Raw genomic sequence first — 27,254 nt, 5'->3', positions numbered from 1 at the left:
TGGAGGTTTTAGAAACGTACATCGGCCAGCCCGTAGCACCAGGCCCTTGTTGAGTCCAGGTGCGTTGCGGGCGTTTACCATTCCGCAGTCCACAGAGAAAGAGAAAACACCAGCTAAGTGGGAACGATGAAAAGAGAGCGCCAGCGCGTGAGGAAGATTGGGTGCCACAACCAGGTATGAGAATGTGTGGCCCTTTCCCAACGCTTCAAACAGGAAGAACACAAACCGGATTTGGGTAGGGTCAACAGTCGGCAAGGCAGCAGAGCAACGCGTGAAGCTCAACATCAGCTCACACTGATTCACGAGTTAGGCCACTAAGCTTAGCTTTACCCATTTCTGTAAACAATGCACAGACAAGAGCGCTGTTCAGAAGGCTTAATTTGTCAGTTTTATTTCTTACTTCGTCGGTAGCTACACTCATTGTTCGACATTTAGTAAATATTCCTTGACACTACCAAAACTAAGATCATTGGCTGAATATAAATTCAAAGAACCGAGATTGAGGAGCCGGAGGCTCTAGAAATTGGGATACACTTTTTGACTGCTAATGTTGGCTTTTGTGGCTCACTCACCTTGTACCTGACGATAGGCGCAAGAACTGAACTGAGGTCGGTGGGCGCCGCCAACACTGCCTGGACATGGTGGGTCAGCATGGTGAATATCAGCCAGACGGGCGAGGCGTGCATCAGCGGCAAGTAGGCGAGGGCCACGACCCCTTTGCTGAATCCCTCGTTCTTGTAGCTGCACGCGCCGTCATCGGACGAAGGTTAAAAAGGGAAAATTTGGGGGCACTTAGACTTCAGTGGCGTCCACCTGCGGCTTCCCTCGAAGATCATGATATGCGTATAGATTGTTACAGTTAGACGGAAACCCGGAGCACATTACCAGTGTGCTGTCAGAATCTCTGCCTTTGTAAGCCGGCGAATATTTGTGGCGTCACACCCACGCTCAGAAAGAGCCGCCAACAATTGTTTTTAAGCATGCGCTTCTGCCGCCAATTCTCTCACCCTTTACACTTCAGCACTTCTGTGGTCACGTGCTCGATGGTTTTCTTCGAAGTGCGAAAGAGCCGGTACATGCAATTTGCTACCCATCTAGCCACTTATCCATTATTTTTGGGATTATTATATTAGCACTGCCTCCTCTATTTGTCGATGCCAGAGGCATACGGAAAGTCTGACTATTCAAAACCCTGTCTTATCATCCTTTATTGATCTCCCCATTACGCTAGCCTTCGCACCTCCTCCACTTCTGTGGGGAACGTGCCCCTTGAGTAGTGCTCACGTGACGGAGAGCGGATAAACTCAACGAAGGGAGAGAAGTTTAAACTTCGTCGCAAGCAGCTTTAGAGTTGAGTAATTGAAGTGTCTCCATGATAAGCGTCTCATACCGACAGTTAACTAAAGTGTGCAAGGCGCTCCCTTTACGAAACGAGCGATGTCGCTGGTATTGAAAATAAGCTGAACGCGCTGCGTGCCTACGTGCAGCATCTTCGGCGCATGCACTCCACTGTGTGCCTTTCCGAGAAACAGGTTTAAAACGAGCGTTAATATATGCTGGCACGTCTTTGTTCGGAACTGGTCATGGCTGTTACTCCACAATACAAAGGATGCACAGGAGGCACTGGCCTCTCACACAATGTTTTGCATACAGTCTTAAGCTACCACATTAGGTTCAAAACTACATCGCTTGATCCAAAAAAGACCGATTTAACCAAGTCCTACGGACTTGCTTGCATGGACTAGTAACAGCGTGTCTGACTCGGGAGCCAAGTGACTCGGAGGGTTAGATTTCCATCTGACCCTCTAATTACAATGGAGCAACATGAACTGGTAGCGCTTGCATCGGCCGTGGCAAGCAATCTCGTGACGTCAAATAACTCGCTATGTTATCTGTCAGAGGCATGCTGTGATTTATCATTTTCAGTACCCGGAACTACCACGTCGACAGCGCCTTTTTCAGAAGAACGGAGCTCTTAATTCACGCCACTGTGATATTAACGCATCTAGGTGCATCCGATGCCTTACTAATTACTCAATATTCTTGGGCTCAGTTCCTGAAGTGAATCATTGTGTCTTATCGCAGAGGTGCTCTTTCTTTCTTTCTTTCTCGTTCTCTGTTCCCTTTTCCCTTGCTTCCCTTTTCCTGATTACCTTCTTCCGTTGCTGGTACTTACATAAAGCATCGTAACGCCGATGCCGGAAATTTTTCAGAAAATGGCCTTTAACGCTTTCGCATCACAATATAAAAAGGCCTCGAAGAAAGGGACTAAGTGACAGGGTACCACAATAATTAGCGTCGTAGCATTAAAGGAAGCTTTGACCGAAAAATAAAACGTCGGCGCAAGGGTTGGTGTAGTGAGTGAAACATCACGAGCATGGCACTAGAAGCGGTCAGCAGGATAGCGACATGACCGAGCATTGAGTCGACAAACGGCTGCGTTACATTGTGTTTGGAACGAACTGTCAACTCGAGCCTCTCCTTTCAGATGAGAGGGGGTTATCAGAATCAGGCTCCCAGGACATTTGACTTCACCTTACCTATTGGCAACGCAGATAGGTTCACAAAGCTTGGTTAAACTAGGACATTATATGGCTGGTGGTAGCTCACGCTATGGATTCATATCGTTAAAAGCTGAGCTCAAGTGTCCTTTATATATATATATATATATATGTATATATTCTCAAGGTTCGTATACAGACAACATAAATACCCAAGCAAGTAGCAGGGGGGACAGCGGCCGATGTAGCTCAGTTGGAAGAGCACCGGACGCGATATTCGGAGGTCGTGGGTTCGGTCCCCACCATCGGCACGTTGTTTTTTCTTCTACTTTGTGTTTAATTATCTTTCCCCTAAGCAGATTACATTACTAATTTCAGTTATTATCCAAGTAAAACATTAAAAAAAACCATAAAATACCATCCCCAACGCTTTCCTTGGCATCGCCGACTGTTGGCTTCTGGCCTTCATATATATATATATATATATATATATATATATATTGTTTAGCTATGATAACGGAGAAATAACTCTTCCTCGCAACATTGAAGTCTGAGCGCATATCCTGTTATAAGCGAAGTGTTAATCCGCGTCACGGCGGCTTAGACAGCGAACACATAAGCAGAATAAAGCTTCGCTAGCTATTGTAGTGCCGCATGATCGCAGCCACGCGCAGCGGCTCAGTTATTGTTCTAAAGTTTTATCGCAGTAACGCAGATGATGATGATGATGATGATGATGATGAACGCAGAAACGCACTCATGTTCATTCTTAATGTGACCATGTAACAAGGGGAACAATATGCTTACGACGTTAGCGCTGTCACAGATACCGATATTTTTTTGCAAATAACTAGCGAACAGATCACACACCGACTTAATAGCGGCATAGAACTACGTCATTACAGCGTCGTCATTTATACGTGCTGTTTTTTAATCTTTTGTTTTTCACTCCCGCGCTCCTGATTGTAGTCGATTTTATTTCGTTCCCAATGGACTCATTTACGAGTGATTACATTCTGTTCTATTGCATTTTCTTGTATGTAATTGCGTTGTTTATCTTCATTTGTACTCCCGCCCCTGTGGCTAAGTGGTTAGGTACTCGACTGCTGAACCTAAAGATCCGGAATCGACCACGGCGGTGGCGGCGGGTTTTCAATGGAGCCTCCCCTGCCTCTCCTTTTAATGCAAGCCTCCCCTGTAATGCGGGATGTCAGTGGAGGTTAAGGAACCCTAGTGGCCGAAATTTTGGGAGCCCTTCACTACGGCGTTCATATAACCTCAGTCACGTTGGACGTTAAACCCTACGACTTAACCAATTAAACTTTCTTTGTATTATTTTCATACAGCTATTTACTAAGACCCCTCCCATCTATAATGCTTCCTGCATGCCCTGATGGTAATATGAAATAATAAAAGCTATTTTCTCTCTTTATCACAAGTTTCTTCGGCATCTTTAAATCGTGTGCAGCTGGCAATCAATAGTCGGTTGACCGCCGAACATGCTCGTTGCCGCCGATGCGCTTAATTCTTTGTGAATTCACGTCCGCCAAATACAAAATTTATATGAAAGGCCTTTCGGGACCTTCCTGAACACCCGTCCGCCAAATACAAAATTTATTTGAAAGGCCTTTCGGGACCTTCCTGAACACCCGACTCCTGTCATCATTACTGGGCAACTGATCGAGGTTCTGGGTTTTTTCATGTTCTGGACATAAAGCTATTATACCAGCCCTCTTCATTTGTTCCCGAAATGTCCGCAGTGCGCTGATAAATCCGCTGTCTTCAAGGGCTGCCACTTGAACTTTGTCTAGTCCAGGTCCTCCTCCTACTCAACCTAGGAAATGAAGATGGCTGAAGATGGCTCAGGCTGTAGCGTCGGTTCCGGTTTTGCATCCAGCACCGGATACCGCCCATTTTCAGCGGCTTCCCGAGCGCTAATGCAGAGAACCGGTTGGACCGGTACAAATGTGATGCAGCCTCTAAGAATTGAAGGTTCAGAACGTTGTCTTTGCATGTGATGGGGCTGCTCTAACGTGGTATAAGAACCACAAGCCTGTTCTAACCACAAGGAATTTATTCAAGCTCTGTTAAGGTGTTCGCGAGCGTAATGGGGAAAGGAGCCGAAGTGCACACCCCCCCCCTAATCCAAGATCTAACTTTCCAATCAGTCGGTCCTCAGGTACGCTGAAGATTAGAATGACCTTTTTTGCTGCCCTAGCGATGACATGACCGAGGTGCTGAAAGCGAATTTTTAATACCAGGTTTCATAAAAACACGTTTTACCCTTCTCGAGAGACATTGGTCAAAACCTTTGGCCAAATTTAGAAATCCACTGCCGAAACGCCCTCGAAGCCCGGGCTCCGCAGTAAAACCATCGGTGATGATGCCATGGCGGTCATCATCACCGATTGGCGAAAGTTATCCTGGAAGTAGCCCGAACTACTGCCCTCTTCTCCACAGCCCTAATGTCTGTCACGGACGTCGTACGCGAAGGGTACCAGACTAACCGTAGTACTGACGTGATGAACAAGGGTCCCGTGCCTCGGCTTCTTGATGCAAGGCACCAATCAATAATCGTTATCAATCCGCTGCGCTAGACCGCCGCCCATCTCAATCCTTTAAGGCAGCATGTTTAGTACTGTCAAGACGTAGAGACCCGACATAAAGTAATGACGCCATGCCCCAGATGAGACCACAGCATAGGATGAATTCAGGCCAGATTTAAAAACTAATGTAAAAAGGCAGGACACGAACAAAATACCATATGAAGTGACTTCAGCGGTCGCACAGCATTGTGGAGTGATTGAAATTCTCACGTAAGGTCACGTTTTCGTGATGGTGTAACCTTGTAGATAATCCAGGTTTGCTGGATTATCTACAAGGTGCCCCAACACCGAAATAGTTATCCAGAATGCTGCACGCACAAAGAAATTTTGCCACTCATTTGCATAAGCGACTCGCGTAACCGATGCTCGAATATGCTCGCGCCCTTGTTCTTCCCTCTTGCGTAATCAAGCCACAGTCCATCCAAGACATGTCATGCGTAGATTCATTGATTGTGGGAACGCCAACACTTGACAAAGGACGACGCCCTGCAAAATGGCCGGTCTGCCAGCCAGGCGAAGGGAACGCTGCAAGCCAGGCAGCGATCTGCAACCCGAACAGGCTGCAGGTGCGGAAAACGATAGAGAGAGAGAGAGAGAGTGTGAAGAGGACGTGTGAGGAGGAAGTGCGCTCGCGCGCTGCGCCAGACAAAGAAGAACAGACGGAGGGGGGGGGGGAGAGGTTGGATACGAACGAGACAAGATCGCTGTGGCTATGCTAAACTAATTTTGTAAATAATAAGTTCAATAAGTCCAGTTTAATTTATTTACTTCTAAAAATTGTAATTGTACAATAATTGAGCTGTCACCCCTTCCTAATCGTATCTTCATCTTTGAATCCTTGGTAAACCAACCGGACCAAGTTCACCCTGTTTTTCACCACTCTACAGTGTTATCTAGAAGCTCTGTTCCAGTCTTGTGATTGGCGCCCATACCTGAAGGTGACCAGTTCAGAGATGAAGTTGCGGTGGCTGATGAGACCTGCTTTCGGGAGACCGGTAGACCCGCTCGTCTGGAACACGAGCAACACGTCCTCTGGGTTGGCAGGTGCTGGCGCATTGAACTGACTCCGAGGCGTGTCCTTGAGCTTCGTGAAGCTCACCATTCCATCATATTCGCCAGCTACCACCATTGCCTGTGCGGGAAAAATAAATTACACACATGTATGTATGTATGTATGTATGTATGTATGTATGTATGTATGTATGTATGTATGTATGTATGTATGTATGTATGTATGTATGTATGTATGTATGTATGTATGTATGTATGTATGTATGTATGTATGTATGTATGTATGTATGTATGTATGTATGTATGTATGTATGTATGTATGTATGTATGTATGTATGTATGTATGTATGTATGTATGTATGTATGTATGTATGTATGTTGGTTGGTTGGTTTGTGGGGTTTAACGTCCCAAAGCAACTCAGGCTATGAGAGACGCCGTAGTGGAGGACTCCGGGAATTTCGACCACCTGGGGTTCTTTAACGTGCACTGACATCATGTATGTATGTATGTATGTATGTATGTATGTATGTATGTATGTATGTATGTATGTATGTATGTATGTATGTATGTATGTATGTATGTATGTATGTATGTATGTATGTATGTATGTATGTATGTATGTATGTATGTATGTATGTATGTATGTATGTATGTATGTATGTATGTATGTATGTATGTATGTATGTATGTATGTATGTGTTTTGCTGATAAATATAAACAGTTTGGAACACAATAACAAGAGGTCAAACACAGCTGCGAGCTCAAGTAAAACAAGAAAGTGGGGAGCAACAGCAACGAAGGAATAATGTTTGTTTTCACTCGCTTTTTTCTGAAACAGTCATCGGGTCTGAGAATTAGCAACTGAACGGAAAACAAACAGATGATATTGAAGTAGCAGAAGCGCTATTTTTGCACTGTAAGGATTGGCTGCAAAGAAAAATACGCCTCCCGTTCAAAAGTCCTTAGGCCAACAAGGTTTGCTTTTAAGTCTCGTTGTCAATCATTGAAGGCACCCTTCAAGCGGTCAATCTTTTGACAGCAACCCCTCCGCGGTAGGAGTCTCTTATTTAAAGGGTAACACCGGCTTTATTTCAATGTTCATCGATGAAATGCACTCTTTAAGATGATAGTCTCTGTTATGCACCACGCTTCTATACTCGGTGTAATTGTTCTGCCGTAGAATTTTAAAAATAAACGCCCTTTAGCATAAACGATACTAAAAATTGAACGATTTCTACTGGCCACCTGGTGTTGCATAGGTTATCGGTTTGTCAGGCTTACGCGGATCGCAGAGTTCTATCTTTTTCGTGGAATCTTAGCGTACTCACACCAGTTCAGCTTGTTCGTTTCAGCTTGATATGATGTACATGCCACTGTGGTAGGTGATAAGAACAGTGGACATGGGGAGTATAAATTCATGACTGACGACAACGAGTGAAATCTACTGTAAATTTCTAAGTGATGACGGCCTTCGCGACAAGTGGGCGTTAGCTGTGCGCCGTGTCAGCTAGTTTCTAAGAACGAAATTCCGTTTCTGCTAGGAACATTCTGTCTCCGAATATTATGAAGGCGCCATGCATTTGAAGAGAAGCTTATTGTACTCTTTAAGGCTTCGTTCAACAGGTGAAGGAAAGTACGTTTTCAGCCAGTGCTGTTTTAGTACAACCGCCCATCGAAGCCGCCACCTGAAACAGGCGAGGCGGTCAGGCCGATGTCGGCTCCAGTAAGTTCAGCATAATGCTCGAATATGGTTTTAGTTCGCTTAGTAGTGACCGTATCACAATATATTTCAAAACGATATCGATAGGCTCTTATCTTGCAAGAGTATTATCAGGCTGATAACATGAAGATTTTGCAACGATACATTAAGGGAAGTTCTAAAATAGCAAGTATATTTGAAGCAAAGAACTCAACGCAGATAGTCGCGGAGCCACCAAAGAAAGCACGGTCTTTGCAATCATAAGGAATTTAATTACCCTTCGAGCATGGGATTTTCAGTACAACGTTAATTTTTTGGCTTTGTTTGCTTGTTACATCAGGCCCAAGCAACCATGCACCGACGTGTTTTAGAAAGGCGACGGAAGTCCATTACCGGATATTTCCTGGATATTCACATTTAGAGTGCGTGCATGCTTTTTAAATTCCCGAAATAGAAAAAAAAATTACAAAATATAGTGTGCAAGCATATTGTGTTGCAGTTGGTGCATATCAGCACGCTATTGAGTTGTATTGGCGAAACTTCCTATATCTGACTTCCAAGAGGGTCCCACAAGCTCGGGATGCGCGTCCATATTCTCCCCGCCGAGGGATCTTGGCAATAAAGGTCACTCTTTATATTTAAAGGTGCGAAAAACATGGTACACAGGCAGTGAAGACGATGGAACGAAGCTCCACGCGGAACGAAGCACAGGAGACACTATGTGAAATGATCTGTGGTCTACGACATCCTTCGGTCCTGAGGGCCACTCCTACATACGACAGACCGGCCCATGTATCAATGAGCGAACGAGAGAGCATGAACAAAATGTGGAACAAATGAAGGAAGGAACGCATTTGCCGAAGCAAATTACTGAGTGCGCGTCCTGTGATTGTGAGCCATGTTATTGTGACGTGAGCATTCTTAGTAAAAGCAGTCAAGACAGCTAGGGAACTGATTGAACTATTTTATATAAAAAACAAAGCCAGCTGGTGCATAATTGATACATCATTTGCTCTGTACACGGCGGCAAACATATTTCTTGAGCGTGGGTTGTCACAATAAATTTGATCTTAGCTGACGTTTCTTCGCATGTGACAATAAAGCCTATATATGTTTCGTGTGTTCAATAAACTAGTAATATGTGGCGCTTTGTCCCGTCGTCTTCACTGTGTTTGCCCCATGTTTTTGTTTTGCTCCTTTATATGTTAAGACTGCACTGCAACCAACTCGCTCAGGAGCACGTTCTCTTAAACATAACTCTTGTGCAGCCCAAGTGAAATTGAAGTAGCCCTAGTAAAGCATTGCGAAATTAATTCAAGTGTTCTCCGGGGGCTCTATATTTATTAAGGCCATGAAGGAAAAATATCGGATACATTGTAATGTTCGTAAAGTTCAGCACCGCAGTGATGCATCAGCGTTCTGGCAGCAGATTCCCCATTAAAGTGATTATATCGGCACTAGGCGCACGAATAATTGTAGGATCATTTTAATTTTTGACCCGATCATCGCATAAAGAATAAATTCACAATAAATGACAAGTACTTCTACTTTAATAAGTCGCCTCCATCTTTCCGGTGGCATGTGATGCGGCCTGTTCCCTTCGTTCGGCCGAAAATCAATAAAGAATTACCTTTCTGGAAGTTCATTAACTCCGAAAAGCCGCTTTTTGCTCTTTAAGACAATTTGACGGAAGCGCATGACGCGTTGGCAATTCTGGATGCGCGAGGAACCCTTGCACCAAACCGAACCAACTCATGACGTCACTGCTCATGTTACCTTATAAACATCAATGGTTTCATTTCGCGCGGTTTTCTTTTCATATTTGTGTTTCTAGCTGTTTTTACAACTGTTCCGCTGTCGTTTGAAAATCTTGTTTTGACACATAACGAAGGGTTCTTCAAAACCAAAAAAAAACAAAACAAAAAAACATGCCATTAAGTCGAAAAAGTTGGTAAACCACCACAGTTTGCTGTGGACGCCCTCCGTTTTCAACTGAGGGGTTTGAACAAATCAATTTTGGAGCCGATGGCTTTTATTCAACAAGGCTGTATTGTCGTAATCCAATTATTATTTTGATAAAAATATACATCTAAAGACACAATAGCCACCAACTCATTTAAGTGAGCGATAATTAAAGTGAGGAAGAACGAGCATTTCATGTCCTAGTTCTTTGCGCTGTTACTTGCACATAGCTGTCAACTCTGGTGGCCTTGTTTCAAAGAATGAAAGCTTCCTGGAACTATTTTTTGTCACTGGATGTTGCATCATAATATACAGAGAGCACAAGTCTGTCTCCCTTCGCCTGGCCACTTCTCTGCACTGGCACTGTGAGTTTAAGGCGACAGCCGTTACTGGTACCGAATCGCAAGTGGTAAAGCAACTGAAAATATGAAGCCAGGAGCCGAGCTAAGAGGCTGAAGACGAGTAAGAATGACCAGAAAAGCAAAAACAAAAGAGAAATACGAAAGACAAGAAAAACAAAATGAGGGAAACGAGACAAAGATGACACTAAACAAAGTGAAAAATGGTAAAGTGAAACATATTATTACAAAATCACAAAAGGCGAGGAAGAGGGGAACCAACAAGAGGGGGTCCTCATCCAAAACCACCACATTGGCGGCTTCCTTAACAGTGCTCGCGAGGTGCCGCTGAAGGAACGCAAACGGTCGACAATTAGCGACTCAAGTGCAACTACTGCGGTGTGGTTATAGGTTTCTTATTTGCTGATCTGGTATCACATTCCTGTCTGCAGTGAATTAGCGAAGAATACTGGGTGCCACATTACGCGCACAAGTCTTAATACCATTACATATAGAAGATTAGGATATGATTCTGCTAAATTGTTTTCCAAACTGTTGATATAGACATATATTAAAGGTCAACTCCGTGCATTTTTCGACAATAGCGTAGTATGGCAAAAGTTATTACTGTAGGCTTTCTTTTATATGCTCAGAGATTCCATAAAACTTTGAAGCCTTGTGATAATTGATCCGTGCGCTGCTCGACTTTAAAGGTACCATGGAAAGCTATTTACTAAAACTGAAAAAACGCTCTCGAGTCCTCTCCTCAACGCGAAATTGATTAAACTAGCACCAATACCGACAAAATATCGATGATCAAAAAGGACGATCTTTCTGTCCCCATAAGCTAAAGGCACGCCTGCGTGAAACAAAAAAATAATGAAGAAAAAAGTCGCGATGTCGCCCCTTCACGCTCCTCCTGCGGTACTTGAGAGCCCCCAGCAAGCCCCTATGACGTCACATGGGAGGCTTGCACCATACGCGAGGTTTCTGCGAGAGGCCTTTGTCGCTCTAATCTGTGGCGATTGTTCGTCGGGAGCACCTTTTAATAAAATTATTTGCACTTTGTCGTTCCGCGCAATGCTTTTAATTTGTCTCGAAAATCTACAAGGTCTATTTCTAGGGATTTCATCCACTAGAATAGTGGAGAAAGTAGAGTATCAGGGGCCCTATAGATACGCCATTTTCAAGGTTTTAGACTAGATGGTTTTTGCGGAAAACACTGCGTTTGCGAAGTCGCAGAGTTATACCCACGTTACGACCCGCTACACATGTGAACAATCAATTTTGAGACCAGTATTAGGCCACCTGTAGCATTTTATGGACGGGTGCTCACCGATGCAAGTGGAACGTCGTTTCTGCCTATAGAACAAGTTTCAATTTCAATTTTAAAGCGTGTTGCAAATTTAAAATAGACCTACATAGAATTTTTAAAGAACTGTGCTGTCGGATACAGGCAACACCGAGGAATGTGATGCAATTAATAACTGAAAAAGTTGAAATAAAAAAACCACCGTAGGTACCATTTAAAGCTGTTGTGCGGTTAAATATAAACCCTAAATATGTCGCAGGATCGTTCAAAAACATTGGGGAGAGTTCTAGTTCCTAGAAACAACTTGGCAGCCTCCTTTTCGGGGAGTCCGATCCACCGAAGAAGAAAAAAGCGGATTAAAGAAAAACCAACACGAGTAGCAAGATAATAATAAATCGGGGGAAAAAAGCGGGAAAAAAATACAGGACCAGAAATTAAATATGAAGGAGCCTAATTGTTTTCGCGGAATATTTGGCTAGCCGCTGTTGTAGGTTAAAATTATTAAGGCGAAATGCTTTATTAGTTCATTAGTAGGATGCGTCCGACGAGCCACATTCAAAGTCAAAGGCAGCATGCATAAAAAGCCTGACTATATCCAGTTTATAACCAAATAGTCCACGAGGTCATGAGGGAATCCAGAAGCCTATCCGGAAAATTCCAAGTCCAAAGAGAATCAAGTAAATACATTATCCTGTAAAAAAATCTTGAAGAAAAAATTGCCCTCTACTAGAAATCAAACTCCTATCTCTCCTAGTACCAGCAGAGCTGGCTAAGCAAACTACACCAAGCACTACTGGTCAAGTGAGACACGCATCTAAATCATCGTTGTTATAGTCTTTCTGCGGTCTTTATGCCAATGTGAGGTTCGTGTAAAATAAACACTAGAGTTCAATTAACCAGACATTCTTTCGCCGTACCGCTCTTGAGGCGTCTTAGCGCCTCCTAGAATTTTCTTTAAATGGGTCAGCTGCTTTATATGACTAGTGCGGGACCTCTACCTAAAACGGAGCCCGTAAGCAGAGTAATTTTTGCTGAAGGTGCCCAGCAAAAAGTGCACTTATTTCAATTATCGCTCATAGACCGTGAACTCATAACGGCCATGGAAGCGTTTCCAAAAGTGATAATACAGTTGGTACAACAACGCTTTCCGCGTGCACAGCGCCTAGAAGCTTCGCAGGAGGCTTGCGCATACCTTGACTGAAGGCACATTCTTGCAGACCTCCTTCGTCTTCTCTGCATTTGCCATGTCGCAGTAGACCAAAGATGGGTTCGTCATCTTCAGCAGCCGCGTCATTTCGCCTGTTGAGCACACAACTACCGTGAGTCTGACGGTCGTGAACAACTCAGGTTAGCGCACTCGTAAATAGTGCTCCAGACACAAACAGAGCGTATTTGTCCTCTGCCTTGAGGAGACGTAGACCGTTAGCTGCTTATGTATCAATGTAATCATACACGAACGAAAAAGGCTCATGACTTTAAGCTTTGCTTCGCACGATCATGATGTTATTCATCTGTTTTCTTAAATCCACAGGCAGGTGTTAAGACATGAACTTAAGCGAATCGTTTATCGCAAGGACTATAAAGGAACGTGCAACGTAGTATGCAATATCGACTTGATGGGGCAAAATATTATATCGCGGTTACTAAGGCCACCACCCAGGAAAGAAACTCACTTTGTTCAGTGCTAATATGTGGCGCGCGAAAGTCCCCGAATTTCACATGTCACACCAGCGGCAACAAAAGAACTCGACGTGGACGACCAAGACACTTCATCCAGTTGCCCCAATTGCAGAATAAAGAGAGCTCTTTCTATTGAGCTCCTATATATTTGCACAGATTATGCCTGATGCTTGAATGTTACGATTTCTTGTGTACTTCTAGCATTTTTCATTTCTTATTCTTGCGTACGAAAAACTCTCAACGCGCATTCCTGTTCTAGTGTTGATGATTACGTAGTGCATTAAATACTTATTCTGAAATCTTTCATGCTTCAATTGTTAATTAGTCATTGAATTTAGGCGCGAAACATTTCCATTGGAAGACTACGGAGATTGTTCCAGTTTTCAAAATTGTTGAGAACATTTTCGCCGATCTCACCGCTTTCTAGCAGCCGAAACCATTTATTCCAGTGCTCGCAGTACAGGGTTTGGTAGCAATGCGTATGCAATATGCAGTGTTAGAACTTTATCTTCAGTGTACATCTAATGCTCCTAGTATAGGAGGAGGTATAAAGAATACATCAGATGAATTGCATAGAAATGACCCTACTTGAGAGTGTAACATTTTTGGTGTGGCTTTTAAAAATAGTTCTGGCATAGACACAGAAAAAGGCAGGCTGGAAATACCCCTAAACGGCTCCCTGGGGATGTAGAGAGGGTAATTACGAACAGACCATGGTAAACAGCTTCTTGGCTAGTGTGGCAGGTGCGAAGAGAAAGCGTGGTAATTCACAGTGCGAAGAGAAAGGTAAAATGCTGACTAAGATCTGTGAAGGATAAGTGATAAAACCTGAGTGAAAGACGTTAGCGCCTTGGTTTTGGCAGCCGTCCTGCAAGGTCTTGCAGATTAGCATGGAAGTTCATCGCAGGCTGATGTTGAAATGGTACACGTTTAAGGGAATAGTTGATTATTATATACGAAAGTGCTGTTTTAATTGTGTGAATCAGTCTGAGTTTGCTTCAATTAACATTGGTACCTTATCTTATCCACTTAAATGAACGAAAATGCCTATGCCTGCCCTTGCCGTATTGGAAATGCCGTGACAAAATTGGTTAGGTTATGTGTGCTTCCTGAGCTCACGAACCGACGGCTAATTAATATAAAATTTTATTTTGTGCTCCTCCACTGATCAAGCATATAGCACTCCTCCAAATAATTTTGAAAAATCACTAAAAAGATCTGCATATTACATAATCGCGTAAATTTAAAGATATCTCGATTCAGAAAGAACCATCCTTGAAAAGATATACAACTTACGAACGAATTTCATGTTCTAGTATCTGCTTGCAATGATGTAAATATACATCTTAGAAATACAGCAATATATTGACAGAAGGAATACGTCACGACTTTTCAGCGTGACTCTGAGATCGGATGTTCGTGCTGTCGAACGTCATCAAAGATCATAACTTTATCGTTTCCGCCTACATTCAGCATACAGAAGAGGCCAGAGTGCTTACTACGCTACATATCAGGGCCATCGACGACAAACGCAGAGAGCAAGATAGGTGAAGTAATGTGGGCACCGACACAGAATCATCGTCCAGTAATGAGTCAGGGCTTTTAACGCGTTATTTCGGACCTTCTGAAATAATTAAACAAATAAGGCAACTCAGGAAATATCCTGTAAGGATTCAATATACATTTTATCCATTTTTTCTTCCAGCACTGGTCGCTGTCCTTGGGTTAAAGAGCCGCAGCTTTCAAGCGGCTTTCTGAGGATAATGAGAACGACCTGGGCATATGAGGATGACGCGCACAAGACCTTCCTACGTAGGCACGTATATGAACATATTCATGCAGCGCGTCTGATCTTTATTGAACCATATCGCAGTTATGTTAGTATAATAAAGACAGCTTGTGAAAAAGAACCTAGAGGGTGATCAGCTTTGAAATGATGGTATTATGCCTACCACAGACACCTCTCCGGAGCCAAATATGTGGTTGCGACGCGGTGGGTTTGAGCGAAAATGATCTTGCACTCAATACAAGCAAGAAAAACAAGTAACCCTTAAGACTTAGAATTTCAATATCTGGAATGTACCTGCAGCAGTGGTAGTTTTCAGGTCATGAAAAGTTAATGAACAAATGCAGGTATGCAATTGATTACTATTACGTTACTTTAAAGCCATTTATTATTAGCATAACACAAATACACACGTACGAAAATGAGGTGGCGTGTATTGCTTTACCTACAGTATTGTGCGAAATATGCATCATGGATGCATATTTCCTGCAGCGATGTTTTCCCGCAATGTGTTCCCAAGTTTGCTGAACTTTCGCAGTGAATACTTGAGATCATATTTGTATAAATGCACAAGTATATACCCGGAACGCTGTGTCAATGCACACGCCGGAGGGAACTGATTTAGCGTGCGAAGATGTTCTGCACTACCTTTAATGCTAAGCAAAGAGGCATGACTCTATGCTGTTCGAGCTCCTAGGGAATGCGGGAAAAGGCAAGTTCAGCTTCTTGGGACACCACTTTCAATTGTGAGACAGCGCTGAGATGTTGAAAAATCTTTCTGTGTACATGATGACAATGGCCAAAGCGTGCTGTCATGCAAAAAGCTGCTTTGAAAAGTTTTTCTGCGGCCGCAGCGACTATTCAAATCTAACATACAAAACTAACGGTCTGCGTTTTAGAAAGTACTTGTGAGCGGAATGTAGAATATATAACACACTTTACTAAACACACTGAAATCTTCTAAGCTTCCGATATGGGACAAAAGTTCGCTCCCGAATGTTGTCCTTCCCTCACAAGGAGGAATCATAACTGTCATAGAAAACTAAGGATCTCCGTTTTCGAAATTATTGTGAAGCAGATTAGAAATTTTGAGAGGTTCATATGATAATGTAATAGAAATGATCCCAGATTGCGTTTTTGAAAAAAAAAAATAACAAAAAAGCTACAACTGCGATAGAAGGCCTGAGGATACGTTGTGTAAAAAACAATTTCGCTAAAACATGTTCAGAATTTGTCCAAATGTTCCAGGTGCAGGACATTCTACAGTATATTCCTAAAGAATGGCTGTGTGCGAAGCGTGCATCATGAGGTAGGCAAGTGCGGACAGCTAGGGCTTGCATAGCGCGGACATTCTTCTCTCCTGTTTAATCGCTGTCTCTCTCTGTCGTGCTAATTCGGCGCCACACTAACGTTCGCTAACTACATTTTTTAATGTTACACTGTCGTTTACAAGTTTCTATGTAGAAAACTCTTACATACCACTATTAATCATTCCAAGAAATAAGTAAGTAGATAGCCGACAACGTTACACCTTGCAAAACGTTATAAATGCGCTGAAATATTGAGTGGTGAATTATTTATACGTATAACGCCCAAGAATAATGAATACCTAAACATTACATAGCTGCGTGAAATATTTTGTCGCCCACGGCATTTTACGGAAATACCAATTGTGTTCACATTATGCTCCGCATAAAGCTAGCGATTCACTTATAGTTCACTCACGCTCATTGAACCCAGTCTTGACCGGGACAATCTTTCCGCCGGCGAAGATGGCTGCAGAAAACGCCTGCACCAAGTCGACACTATTGGCTGACACGAATGCCATCATGTCGCCGGGCTCGAGACCCAGCCCCTGCAGTCCGGCTGCGATCCGCTCGCAGGACTCCTCAAGGTCTTTCCCTGTGTAGCGCTTACCGGTAGCAGCATCGATCTGGGCAATCACATAGAGGCAGAAACATTTTCAAATGAGGCATTGTTTGCATAGTCGCAGCCATAACATCCAGTGGTAGATTCTTGCGTGAAACATTTTCCTTTGTTTATTTACACAAGTTACGAAAATAAGTTTACGAAAATAAGTTTACAAGTTACGAAAATAAGAATACAAATGTTAAAAGGGCCAAGTATGCCAAAATGGGGCTAATACTAATAACAAAATAAGACACTGGGCAGTGGTAGAAGCTCACACACACACACACACACACACACACACACACACACACACACACACACACACACACACACACACACACACACACACACACACACACACACACACACACACACACACACACACACACACACACACACACACACACACACACACACACACACACACACACACACACACACACACACACACACACACACACACACACACACACACACACACACACACACACACACACACACACACACACACACACACACACGCACACGCACACGCACACACGTACGCACGCACGTACGCGCGCACACACACACACACACACACACACACACACACACACACACACACACACACACACACACACACACACACACACACACACACACACACACACACACACACACACACACACACACACACACACACACACACACACACACACACACACACACACACACACACACACACACACACACACACACACACACACACACACACACACACACACACACACACACACGCGCACGCACATTGCGAATATAGCCTAGTCTGCAAAACTCTCGAGTACACAGATGGCTGTGTGTAGCATAATAACCAAGGAACAATATTTAGCCATATACCAGTAGTCACACGGTTGAACACTTAAATATACACTGCGAATAACGAAATATGTAGTATAGAAGGATAAAAAGGGAAATTACTCAAATCAATGGAAATATTCACTACAGTGTATGGCGGATCATTATGTATGCATACGAACAAATAAAACCTCCTTGTTTTTTGGTTCGAGAAAGAAAAGCAGTAAATTTATTTTCAGCTCTGCCTTTTTTCTTGTACAAGAGCAATGCTTTCGAAGTTATGCATAGCAACTAGCCAATTTACAAACTTTTCAGTCATTGGCAATTTTGGAATAATCCGAGCAGTCGATGCTTCGCATGATATTGAGAACCTTGCTTGAACAATAGGATTTTCGCCCTCCTTGAAGGCACTCATTCGAGCTGCAGCCTGATACTCAGTTACCTGTGTATCTAAGCCTTAGACACTATTGAGTGTTTAAATTGTTAAGGTATTCAGCTGGTAAAACGAGGCCTCCGGATCAATTGTTCTCTATAGCTGCCAATTTAGGTGCAGACTATTGCAAAAAAGAACGAAAGGCGGCCGTTTAACTGGACAGTGTCTGTATATACGTACATAAGCAATACATGGCACTCATTTAGCTAAGCATTGCGTTGTTCACTTCTGCTTTACTATTCTTGCTATGTTTATCTATGTATTTATTGGTTGCTTTAGGTTTTTGTTAGGACTGTAAATGGCTTATGAAGGTGCAACTTCGTTCTATGTTTGAGGAGAGGAAGATGACGATATCCCAAGCTTATCATGAAAGACTGGCAGTGAAACGCGTGAAGAAAGTGTCTATCGAGCTGCCCAAATAGCTGAGCCTTTTTGATAATTTGCATATAGAACATTTTAGCGTGATGTGAAAAGGAATGTTTGCCACGTCCTCTTGTTAATTTCTTGTTTTACTGCATCTGTGTTAAATCAGCTAATAAAAAAACGAAATGGCAAGACAGTGTAACACAGTGGACAACGAAAGTGAGCTTTTTATCTCGTCATGAGTTCGAACCTCTCTGGGTCTCACTGGGTTTATTCAGCTTTTAGTTCTCTTGATTAACAGATTACACGGTTTCGACGCTGCTGAACCGAGTGTGGAGTGAAAGGTATGGCTCCGGGTGATCGAGCGTTGCATCGAACACAACCAGCGTTCTGTTGAACGCGTAAAGTTTTCCCGTCGTTTTAGTTGGTATTGGCAAAGGCTTTTATTTCATATAAATATAGGGGACACTTAAGCTCCGCTTTTAAGGGTATGATGCGATAGCGTAGGCTACCAGCCTACATATAAAGCCCCGCTTTAACCAAGGCGTATGAACATGGCACAGTGCATATGAGCAAAGTGAATACCAGCCTCATGGCAAGGTGATTCTGACCGTACCATGCGAAACGAGAGACCCGATTTTTCAGCTCCTGCTATGGTGCCACGGTACCACGCTGACGGCTTGAAAACCTACAGTAGTGCAGCTTTCGCTACAATATTTGCCTCTTAGAGGTAAAGCCTTGTGATGTCTAAGGAACTGATCAATCTCTGCGGCGTCGAATTGGGAGGTGCTGCCAGCTGGGACTTTCCTAATGAGATGAGATAATGATATCAGAATTCAGCAATCCAATCCCCTTGGATACCGAGGTATACCCGCTGCCCTTAGGCCACGTAGCCATGTTCGTGTACAGCGTAATCAAACGAGGGGCTTACATTTATGTAACGCGTGCCAAATTGGGAAAAATTCATTATGTTCTTCTGATGAACGTAACTATGTCAGATGGTAGCATCAGTGACATCGTCATCTAAAATTACCGCAACCCAAGATAAACTGCGCCAAAATAGTGCATTCACGCATTTTCTCGGTTTAGTCGCGTGACACGTTTGGAGTTCTTTAAACATCGTCCGTGATATGTAAGCCAGCTTTTGATGCTGAACAAAACATGTGGCCTAAAATATTGCCCCGCGCACACCTGAGGTCAAGCGCATCCAAGGAGATATTTTTGTTTATGATATCGTCCCGTACGCGCCTGAGGTTGTTAAACGTGCAACGCTGTTTGTACGCTGTGCACACTGCAGTACGTAGATCTGAAGTACTAATTACTTTTTATCTAAAGTGTGTAGCAGGTCGTCACGCTATTCTGGACCTGGATACTGAAAACTAGAGTAGCACGCAGAATGGACAAGTAAAATGGCTTTTGTTTGGTGTTCTTTTTTTCTTAGCGTTCGCACTATAGGGCTCTTCCGGGAAAAATACCGGCATTCGTGTCACCGTGGGTGCACCTGCGGGTGGGGGCGTGTGTATTGCATATGGGGGAGTTAACTTCTCTAAGCGACACGTTCGCTAATAAAAACACCTACTAGAAGGCTTTAAAATTATTTAGACGAACTGCTGTCCATTTAGGTATTTTGACATCGAACAGACCACTGGAGCGTTTTGCTCTGCCTCGATTGAAACATGGCAACCAAGGTCGGGAAAATAAACCAGTTTTCTGTGGCTCAGTAGCTGGGCACTCTAACCCCTCCAACACCACGACGAGAAATAATAAGTGTGTGTGAGCCTCTATGTGTTTCGTCTTGCCGTATTCCCACCTAAAATTTTGCCCATTACGGCATTTTGCTTGGGACGTAAGACTGAACTGATTAGAATGTTTTCCTGCTCCTGAACATCTACTCTCATGATTTTAGATGGTCCCCAGAATAAAGCTGCCTCTCCGCTGATCTTAACTGATGCCATACTACTACCGTGCTACCCATTTAGAGTGTCGTTCCTCCTGCTTTCCTTAGCAGTGGGATATAAAGGGAGAAAATAGAAAAGAAAGGCAGGGAGCTTAACCAGACGATGCCCAGTAGGCTACCCTAGACATGGGAAGGGGAACAAAGGAAAAAAAAAAAGAAAACAAAGGGACATCAAGGAATGGTATCTGTTCAAGTGTCTAGTGATCTATATCGAACACAGGTAGAGAGAGTGCACTTATGTCTTGAACTCAATCTCGAGTCCTTTAAAAACTTAAGGAGCGCCTTCATTGATGTCAGAATTGCTCCGCCAACTGAGGCCTTCTGTTTTGCTAAATTCTTGAACACGTGCAAACCCGGTAAGGAGGACAAACTGCAACTAAAGCAGAGTTTCGCACTGCAGGCTATGCCGCGAGAAAGAGAACCAAGTCTCGTAATAGTACTCTCCTACACAACACCTCTTAGGTAGCAGTCAACAAGGACAGCTTACACCACTGGCTCTGTTGCGAAGATTCCCACACGGAACAAAACTCATATGTGGACACAGCTCGCACCATAAACAAGGCTTACGTTTATAGGTAGTGAAACAAGCGACTGCTTCTTCATAGCCTCTAACTAAGAAGCAATAGAATATTGTCCCTCCTTTTTCTACTTACGATAGCCGTCATGTCTGGCTCCTCTCGCCACGCATTTTTAAGAAACCTGGCGAAGTCTACGTTGGGTATCTCCAGGTCTTGAACAGTGGACTTGACGACGCAGTCCTCGATGACGACATCCTCAGCAAAGTCAGTGACTGTTTCCTAATGCAAAAAAGCAGATTTGAGACAGTTACGGCTCTTTATATTTGCATAGGTTTCTACCGCTTTCGCATGACGTTACACTGCGTCCACATCATTACCAACTTGTCGGTGTACGCCATTAAAATAGGCATTTGGGTAGGAGTTCAAAGCTTTGATGAAGCACTTACTGTTACTGTTGTGATAAGTGGACTGCAATTCTTCACTTGTACTTTGGATAGCGAAGTGGGCTGCACCAATCATATATTATAGAAAGATACAAATAAGAAAACGAGCTGAAAACAAATAGAATAGGATGCCTTTCAGGCAATTGCTTCGCAGATGAACCCATTTCACGGAGATAACTCGCAGCCATCTTGCAGGGAGGTTGTTTCGGCGACAGTAAGCGCTTCCAAGCCATTTCTGCTGAGAAAGCGGTGAGGGGGGGGGGGGGGAGGGGAAGTGGGTCGTTATAATCCAAAGCTGTGCTGTTTTGCACATCTGCATTTGTGAGGCTTCTGTTTGGCAAACACATCAATATTAAGAGTGAGTCGTATGATAGCACGTATTTACCACCACTTTTGACGGACAGTATTACATAAACTGGTATCATTTCCATGTCAGCAAGCTCTCAAAGAGCCAGGTTACAACCAAAAACTGAAGCCAAACTTACGATACAGCTAAAAATAGTAAGTTGATTCACGCAGCTTTCAACAAATGATGCGAGATTTTAAAGCACAATGTAGCACTCAGTCCATGAGGACAACTCAGAGGGCTATGGAACGAAAAATGGTAGGGGTAACATTAAGAGATAGAAAGCGTGCAGAGTGGGTCAGAGAAATAACTCAAGTTACCGAAATTCTAGTGGAAATTAAGAAGAAGAAATGGACATGGGCAGGACATGTAGTGCGAAGAGAGGATAACCGATGGTCGCTGAGGGTAACAAACTGGATTCCAAGGGAAGGAAAGCGTAGCAGGGGGCGGCAGAAAGTTAGGTGGGCGGATGAGATTAAGAAGTTCGCAGGGGTCAAGTGGATGCAGCTAGCACAGAACAGGGTTAAGTGGAGAAATATGGAAGAGGCCTTCGCCCTGCAGTGGGTATAATCAGGCTGATGATGATGATGTAGCACTCAACTGAGTGCAACCGCATATTCCCACCATGTTACCGACGTAGTATATAGTTTTCCTTTTGGTCTGGGAAAATATTAATTTATTCTCAGATAATTAAGGCAGACATGAATTATACACAATACCTCCATACGGAACAAAACAGGGTCTGTGTCGGTTTTAAGTTACAAAACCAATGTGGCCTTCATAAGCAGTACTTCACACTGTTGAGAGTTGTGGAAAAATGGCTTGCCTAAATATCAACAAATTGCAGTATCTGACACTTCCCTTTCGTGCCTTACCTCTGTTATGTCCGGAACTGCTTGCAGTACAAGACAACATGAATTTGCATTGCTGAATGTATCTTGCATGCATGTCTATTATACAGAGGAGTACGGATTTCAAACTTTTTCAACAAGTATATAGACACGAAGTTTACGCAGTGTGGAGATAAGTCTCACTTCGACAAACGTACTTTGCGTGCTGGATTTGAAGAAGTTTAGGTAAGCCTGAAATTTTGTAGAAAGTGATTTTATAAAGTGAGTGAACTTAGATCTTCTTTAATTGACAATAAGACTTTCAGGAAATAAAAAAAAAAATACGATGATTACGGTACATCCTAATGCGAAATTTGACCGCAGCTCATCAGCTGTTTCAGCTTTTCGGTAGATTGAGGCAAAGAATTCGAGCAAGACATGTATGTGCAGTTACAGACAACTGGTTACGACGGACAACGGCGACGGCCGACGCGAAACCCAGTAACGGGCACCAGAGAGGTTAATGCTGAAGCTATGCCATTCGGGGCATTTTTTGAAAAGCGAAGGTTATTTTTTACCGTGGTGAACTAGCTGTATATGCGCAAACTACATCAAAATATCATACTTTTTCTGTGAGTGTATGAATTCTCGGTTACTGCATATGTTACCCTGTTACCCTACAGTTTGGTGTGGGCGCTCGCATTATTCATGAGTTATTATCCTTGCAGTGTGCGCCACGTGTGGTCACGTCTTCTACTTGAGCTCTGAAGCATGCCTTCCCTAATGGTCACAGGAATGGAAAGGCATAGTATCTGTCACACTTGTTTCTGTGGATACCTGGGACAACGCCGACGGCGACGGAAACGACGACGCGAAACACAGGAACGGGTGCCAAAGAGCGGCGCTATAAAAAAATGCTTAGGCAGAAACCGATGGCCTTGGAGAAGCAACTAACCGTTTACCAAGCAACCTCAGTCGCCTGAGCAATACAGGCGGAGAAGGAAGTTGGAAATAGATGCTGCTGAAGAAACAAAACGAAGACATTTATGTGGTATTCAGAAAGACCCATGGCAACAAGTTGGGACCTGCAGTGACACTGCCCCCCCTTCCCCCCCCCCCCCCCCTCCCCACACGCACACAGTAGCAACAAAAAATGGAGCCGTAAAGTTCTTTCCCTTCATCGCCAAATAAGCGACAAGCCGGACAAAGTGTTTCAAAGGAAAATGAAACAGCAGAAAGTCGCACCCACACCGGCACCTGCTTCTCGTTCTTGGGCAACAATGCTTCAGAAAACACGCATCACGGCCTGTATATACAGGTACTGCCTGTATATGTTGTCAGCAGATTGAAACCTTATTACTCGCTAAGTGCATGCAGGTCTTTTGCTACCTTTTACATTTTATGTTCCTCCGTCACCTTTATATTTTTTTCTCACTATTGTTTTAGAAGCTTGCCTGTTCTTCTTTTGAGGAGGGGATAGTGCGACTCGTATTGCGGAATCTTCTGAGTGGCATCAGTTCTGGCCACCCGTGTGGCTCCTTCGTGGGAAGACGAAGAGACAGAAGCGCGTTGTTGAATGCAGGCCGCCTAACCGGCACTTGCTGCTTCTCTATTTTTATCCATGACAATACTTCCTGCTTGCAGAAGCACCTGCGTATAGCCACAGCACGTCACACACATAGTATATCCCACTATTTGGATCTGTCAAACATAATCGGTTTTTGTCCGGCCACAATGAAAAGTCGCCTCTCCTGTCAATAATACAGGAGACTGAGACGAACAGTCACTTCACTAGGCTTTCGCATCGGCCTGCGTTAAGCAATTTTGGTTTTTTCGACAGATGTCCCAAAAGTAATTGAAAAACGTCCAGTATCTGAACGATTCGAAAAGTTTCATCCAACCGCTGTATTCAACCGGTCACAAATGGATGACTTATTGCTTTTTTTAAACTTTTGGGAGCGTCATTTGGCCGTGCGCGAGCAATTTTGATGGAAAGCGTGGCTCAGGGAAGTCACACTAATTTCTGTTGCCTTTCTACAGCTGCCTCTGTCTGAACTGAAAACAAAATTGAAGAGGCATTATTTCAATTTAGAGAGTACGTCACAGTTCTCGCTGTTGTTCTTAATAGAAAGCGTTACACCATTTAGAAAGGGAAGAGTATGCTAGCTTTCCATACTGAATCGCTTCGAAAATGTAGCTCATTTGGTGAATTTCTCGGATTGGTCTCTTGTGAATATATATTGATATGCACTAATATTCAGTCGAGATATAAACATTGTCACTTTGAAGTCTTAAGCCCTGACCACTGAGTTGGTACTTATTACTGCGACACCACTCGTCAAACGCACACTAAACTTTCCTTGATATGTTTATTAAATATGTTCCGAACAAAAGAGCCATCACTGCTGTCTTCAGCTCCGACATGAATGATCCACCTATCATTTCGCTTTTGAGAGAACGCTGGCAATATCAGACATGCACTGAGCTCGAACTCCTTTTTCGCAAACTATCAAATTGCAGAGCCGGACGAGGAATATTGTATGCGGCCTGTAGTGTATAGTTCCAAAGAGACATCGGAGGTGACCTACATGCCGTAGTGGAAATTAAGCTACTGAAATATAGATCACGAGAAGTTCCTTTGCAAGCATTGACATCGCACTGCACACGGTGCCCTGCTTTGTGTCTTCATCGATACGTGGCTTCTGCCACTCGCATCGAACACGCATCCTCACGCGGCCAAACCGAGCAGAGCGCCCAATCCACTTTGCCACCACTGCATTTTTGATGGAAAAGAAATCATTCCTTTTGAAAGTTGAAGACTGCTAATTTAAACTGGTAAAACCTATTAATAATGATAGTTTTCAAGCAATTTAAAAGACGTTGTTAGGCATCTTGAAAAAATATATATATACTGATTGCATATAAAGACCCAAAAGGTATGGGTAATAGACTCAGGGTTGATCAACGTTTAACGACCGAGGGTGCGCTATGTCACATGCTTAGTCACGAAAGCTTTAACCTACGGATTTCTTTCTTCTAAACAAAACCTTAATGGTTTACGGAGTAAGGTATTTCTTGGAGGTACCATACGTTAATAGGTATAATTCGCTGAACCCTGTTGGCGGCGTGAAATTGTAATATAAGATGGTTGATTATATCGGTACTGCTACCAATAGTTGCAGAAGAGAAGTGCTTTCAGGAGATCTTAACCAGCCGTCCATAAATTATAAATCTTGAGTTACCTGCACGGTAAAAATGGTACATAGGGAAATGTAAGAAATAATAGCGAAACATGTTCTTGTCCAGGTAGCTTCCTAAGTGGCTCGCATAAAAAGAATACAAATTTTCGGGAACACATAAGTTTGGAATTTAATGGTGCGGTGTGACATCGTTAATGTCTCCCGCCTGCAAACCAGTGTAGATCTTCTTTCGCGTTTTCTTTTCGAAGCACTAAATTAGAAATCCCTGCATTGTTCGTTTGTTATCGCACACATATTCATTACATTAGTATACAGTCATAATATGCCCCATCAAGATGGTTTTTTATTTATTAGGTTTAATGCCCCAAAAGCGGCCATGGCCATGGACAAAGCCTATCACGTGAAGGAACACCAGGTATAGATATGAATATCTGCTTTAACTGTACCGAACGAACATGCCTGAGTGGCGTATAGGGGTATTCGGCCCTTCTTCCACTTCCTCAACTAGTCCGCAGAAGATGCAACTAGCCACTATCTTCAGCCCGGCTTCGGCATCATTCGAACACCGCAAAAGACACTGTGCCAAATTCACCCATCTGGCGGCTTTATTGAATCCGAGAAAAGCTAGTTTAGGGCAGAAGTAGCAAACAGTCATTCATTGGCAGTGTTTAATTGCTATATTGGTATCGCTTTATCTGCTTCAATGAATTATGCTAAAGCAAAATTAGGATACTTGGAAAGCATGCGCATAACATTGTTATCGAAAGCAGGAGCGCGTGTATGTTTAAATGGCGCCAAATTAGTTAAACTATACATCACAATCATTACGCAGGGACAGAGCAGCATATTTAAAGCCGAATCTCCTGTTACAAAGGGCAGAAAAATAGGCTCTGGGGTAGCATGTTGCGAATGCAGATGCTTTCGTGTTTTGCTAAGCCGGGTTATATTCAGGTCAAGGTTGATCTGGTCGCTATAAGCTTGTACAGCAATAGTCAAAAAAGGACGTCCGCCCAGGAGAACAACACATCTACATTGAAGAATTCCTGGTATAACTGCACTTTGAAGTGCTATCAAAGACCGCTCAGAGATAATGTGGCGCATGTATTTCCTGGACAGATTTTGAGTGACAGGATAGGGCAGTTCTCTGGGATGAACATATATTTTTTTTCCTTCTTTCAGCACTATAGGTATGTTTTCCACTCTGAACTCTATGACAAAAGCAGAAAAGTTATCAAAAACAATGTTTAAAGTGTACAGTTCTTCACAGCGCCAAGAACGGACAGAAAAAGTGCAGACCAGACCATCGTCAACCTAATTGCGCCATCTAAAAGGCAAATGCATTATTCAATTTTTTTTTCTTAACTCGGCCTTGTGAGAGCTGAGTAGGCTAACAGCCGACACGCATCCTGATTTCACCCGCCCACCGAACTTATCATCGCCCCCTGCTGCGCCTGCCTTGGTTTATAATCCTTATAACCCAGTCAATACCCTTGACCATCCGCAATACTGTTTTTATTGCA

At 43.3% G+C, this 27,254-nt stretch overlaps 1 protein-coding gene across 1 annotated transcript in view; it reads right to left on the bottom strand.

Moving 5' to 3' along the window:
• LOC146178880 (luciferin 4-monooxygenase-like) overlaps positions 1 to 27,254 on the bottom strand; it is a 54,223-nt gene that overhangs the window by 20,241 nt on the left and 6,728 nt on the right. The window contains exons 2-6 of the mRNA XM_084579812.1: positions 21,051 to 21,194; positions 16,622 to 16,829; positions 12,623 to 12,729; positions 6,040 to 6,239; positions 573 to 741 (exon numbers count right to left, since the gene is read on the bottom strand). Coding sequence (XP_084435938.1) covers positions 573 to 741; positions 6,040 to 6,239; positions 12,623 to 12,729; positions 16,622 to 16,829; positions 21,051 to 21,194 — 828 coding nt within the window. The remainder of the gene's footprint in view (positions 1 to 572; positions 742 to 6,039; positions 6,240 to 12,622; positions 12,730 to 16,621; positions 16,830 to 21,050; positions 21,195 to 27,254) is intronic.

Source organism: Amblyomma maculatum, chromosome 9, assembly GCF_055883805.1.
Source record: "Amblyomma maculatum isolate TAMU_Amacu chromosome 9, ASM5588380v1, whole genome shotgun sequence".
NCBI lineage: Eukaryota > Metazoa > Arthropoda > Arachnida > Ixodida > Ixodidae > Amblyomma > Amblyomma maculatum.
This window is presented reverse-complemented; position numbering and strand designations above follow the sequence as displayed.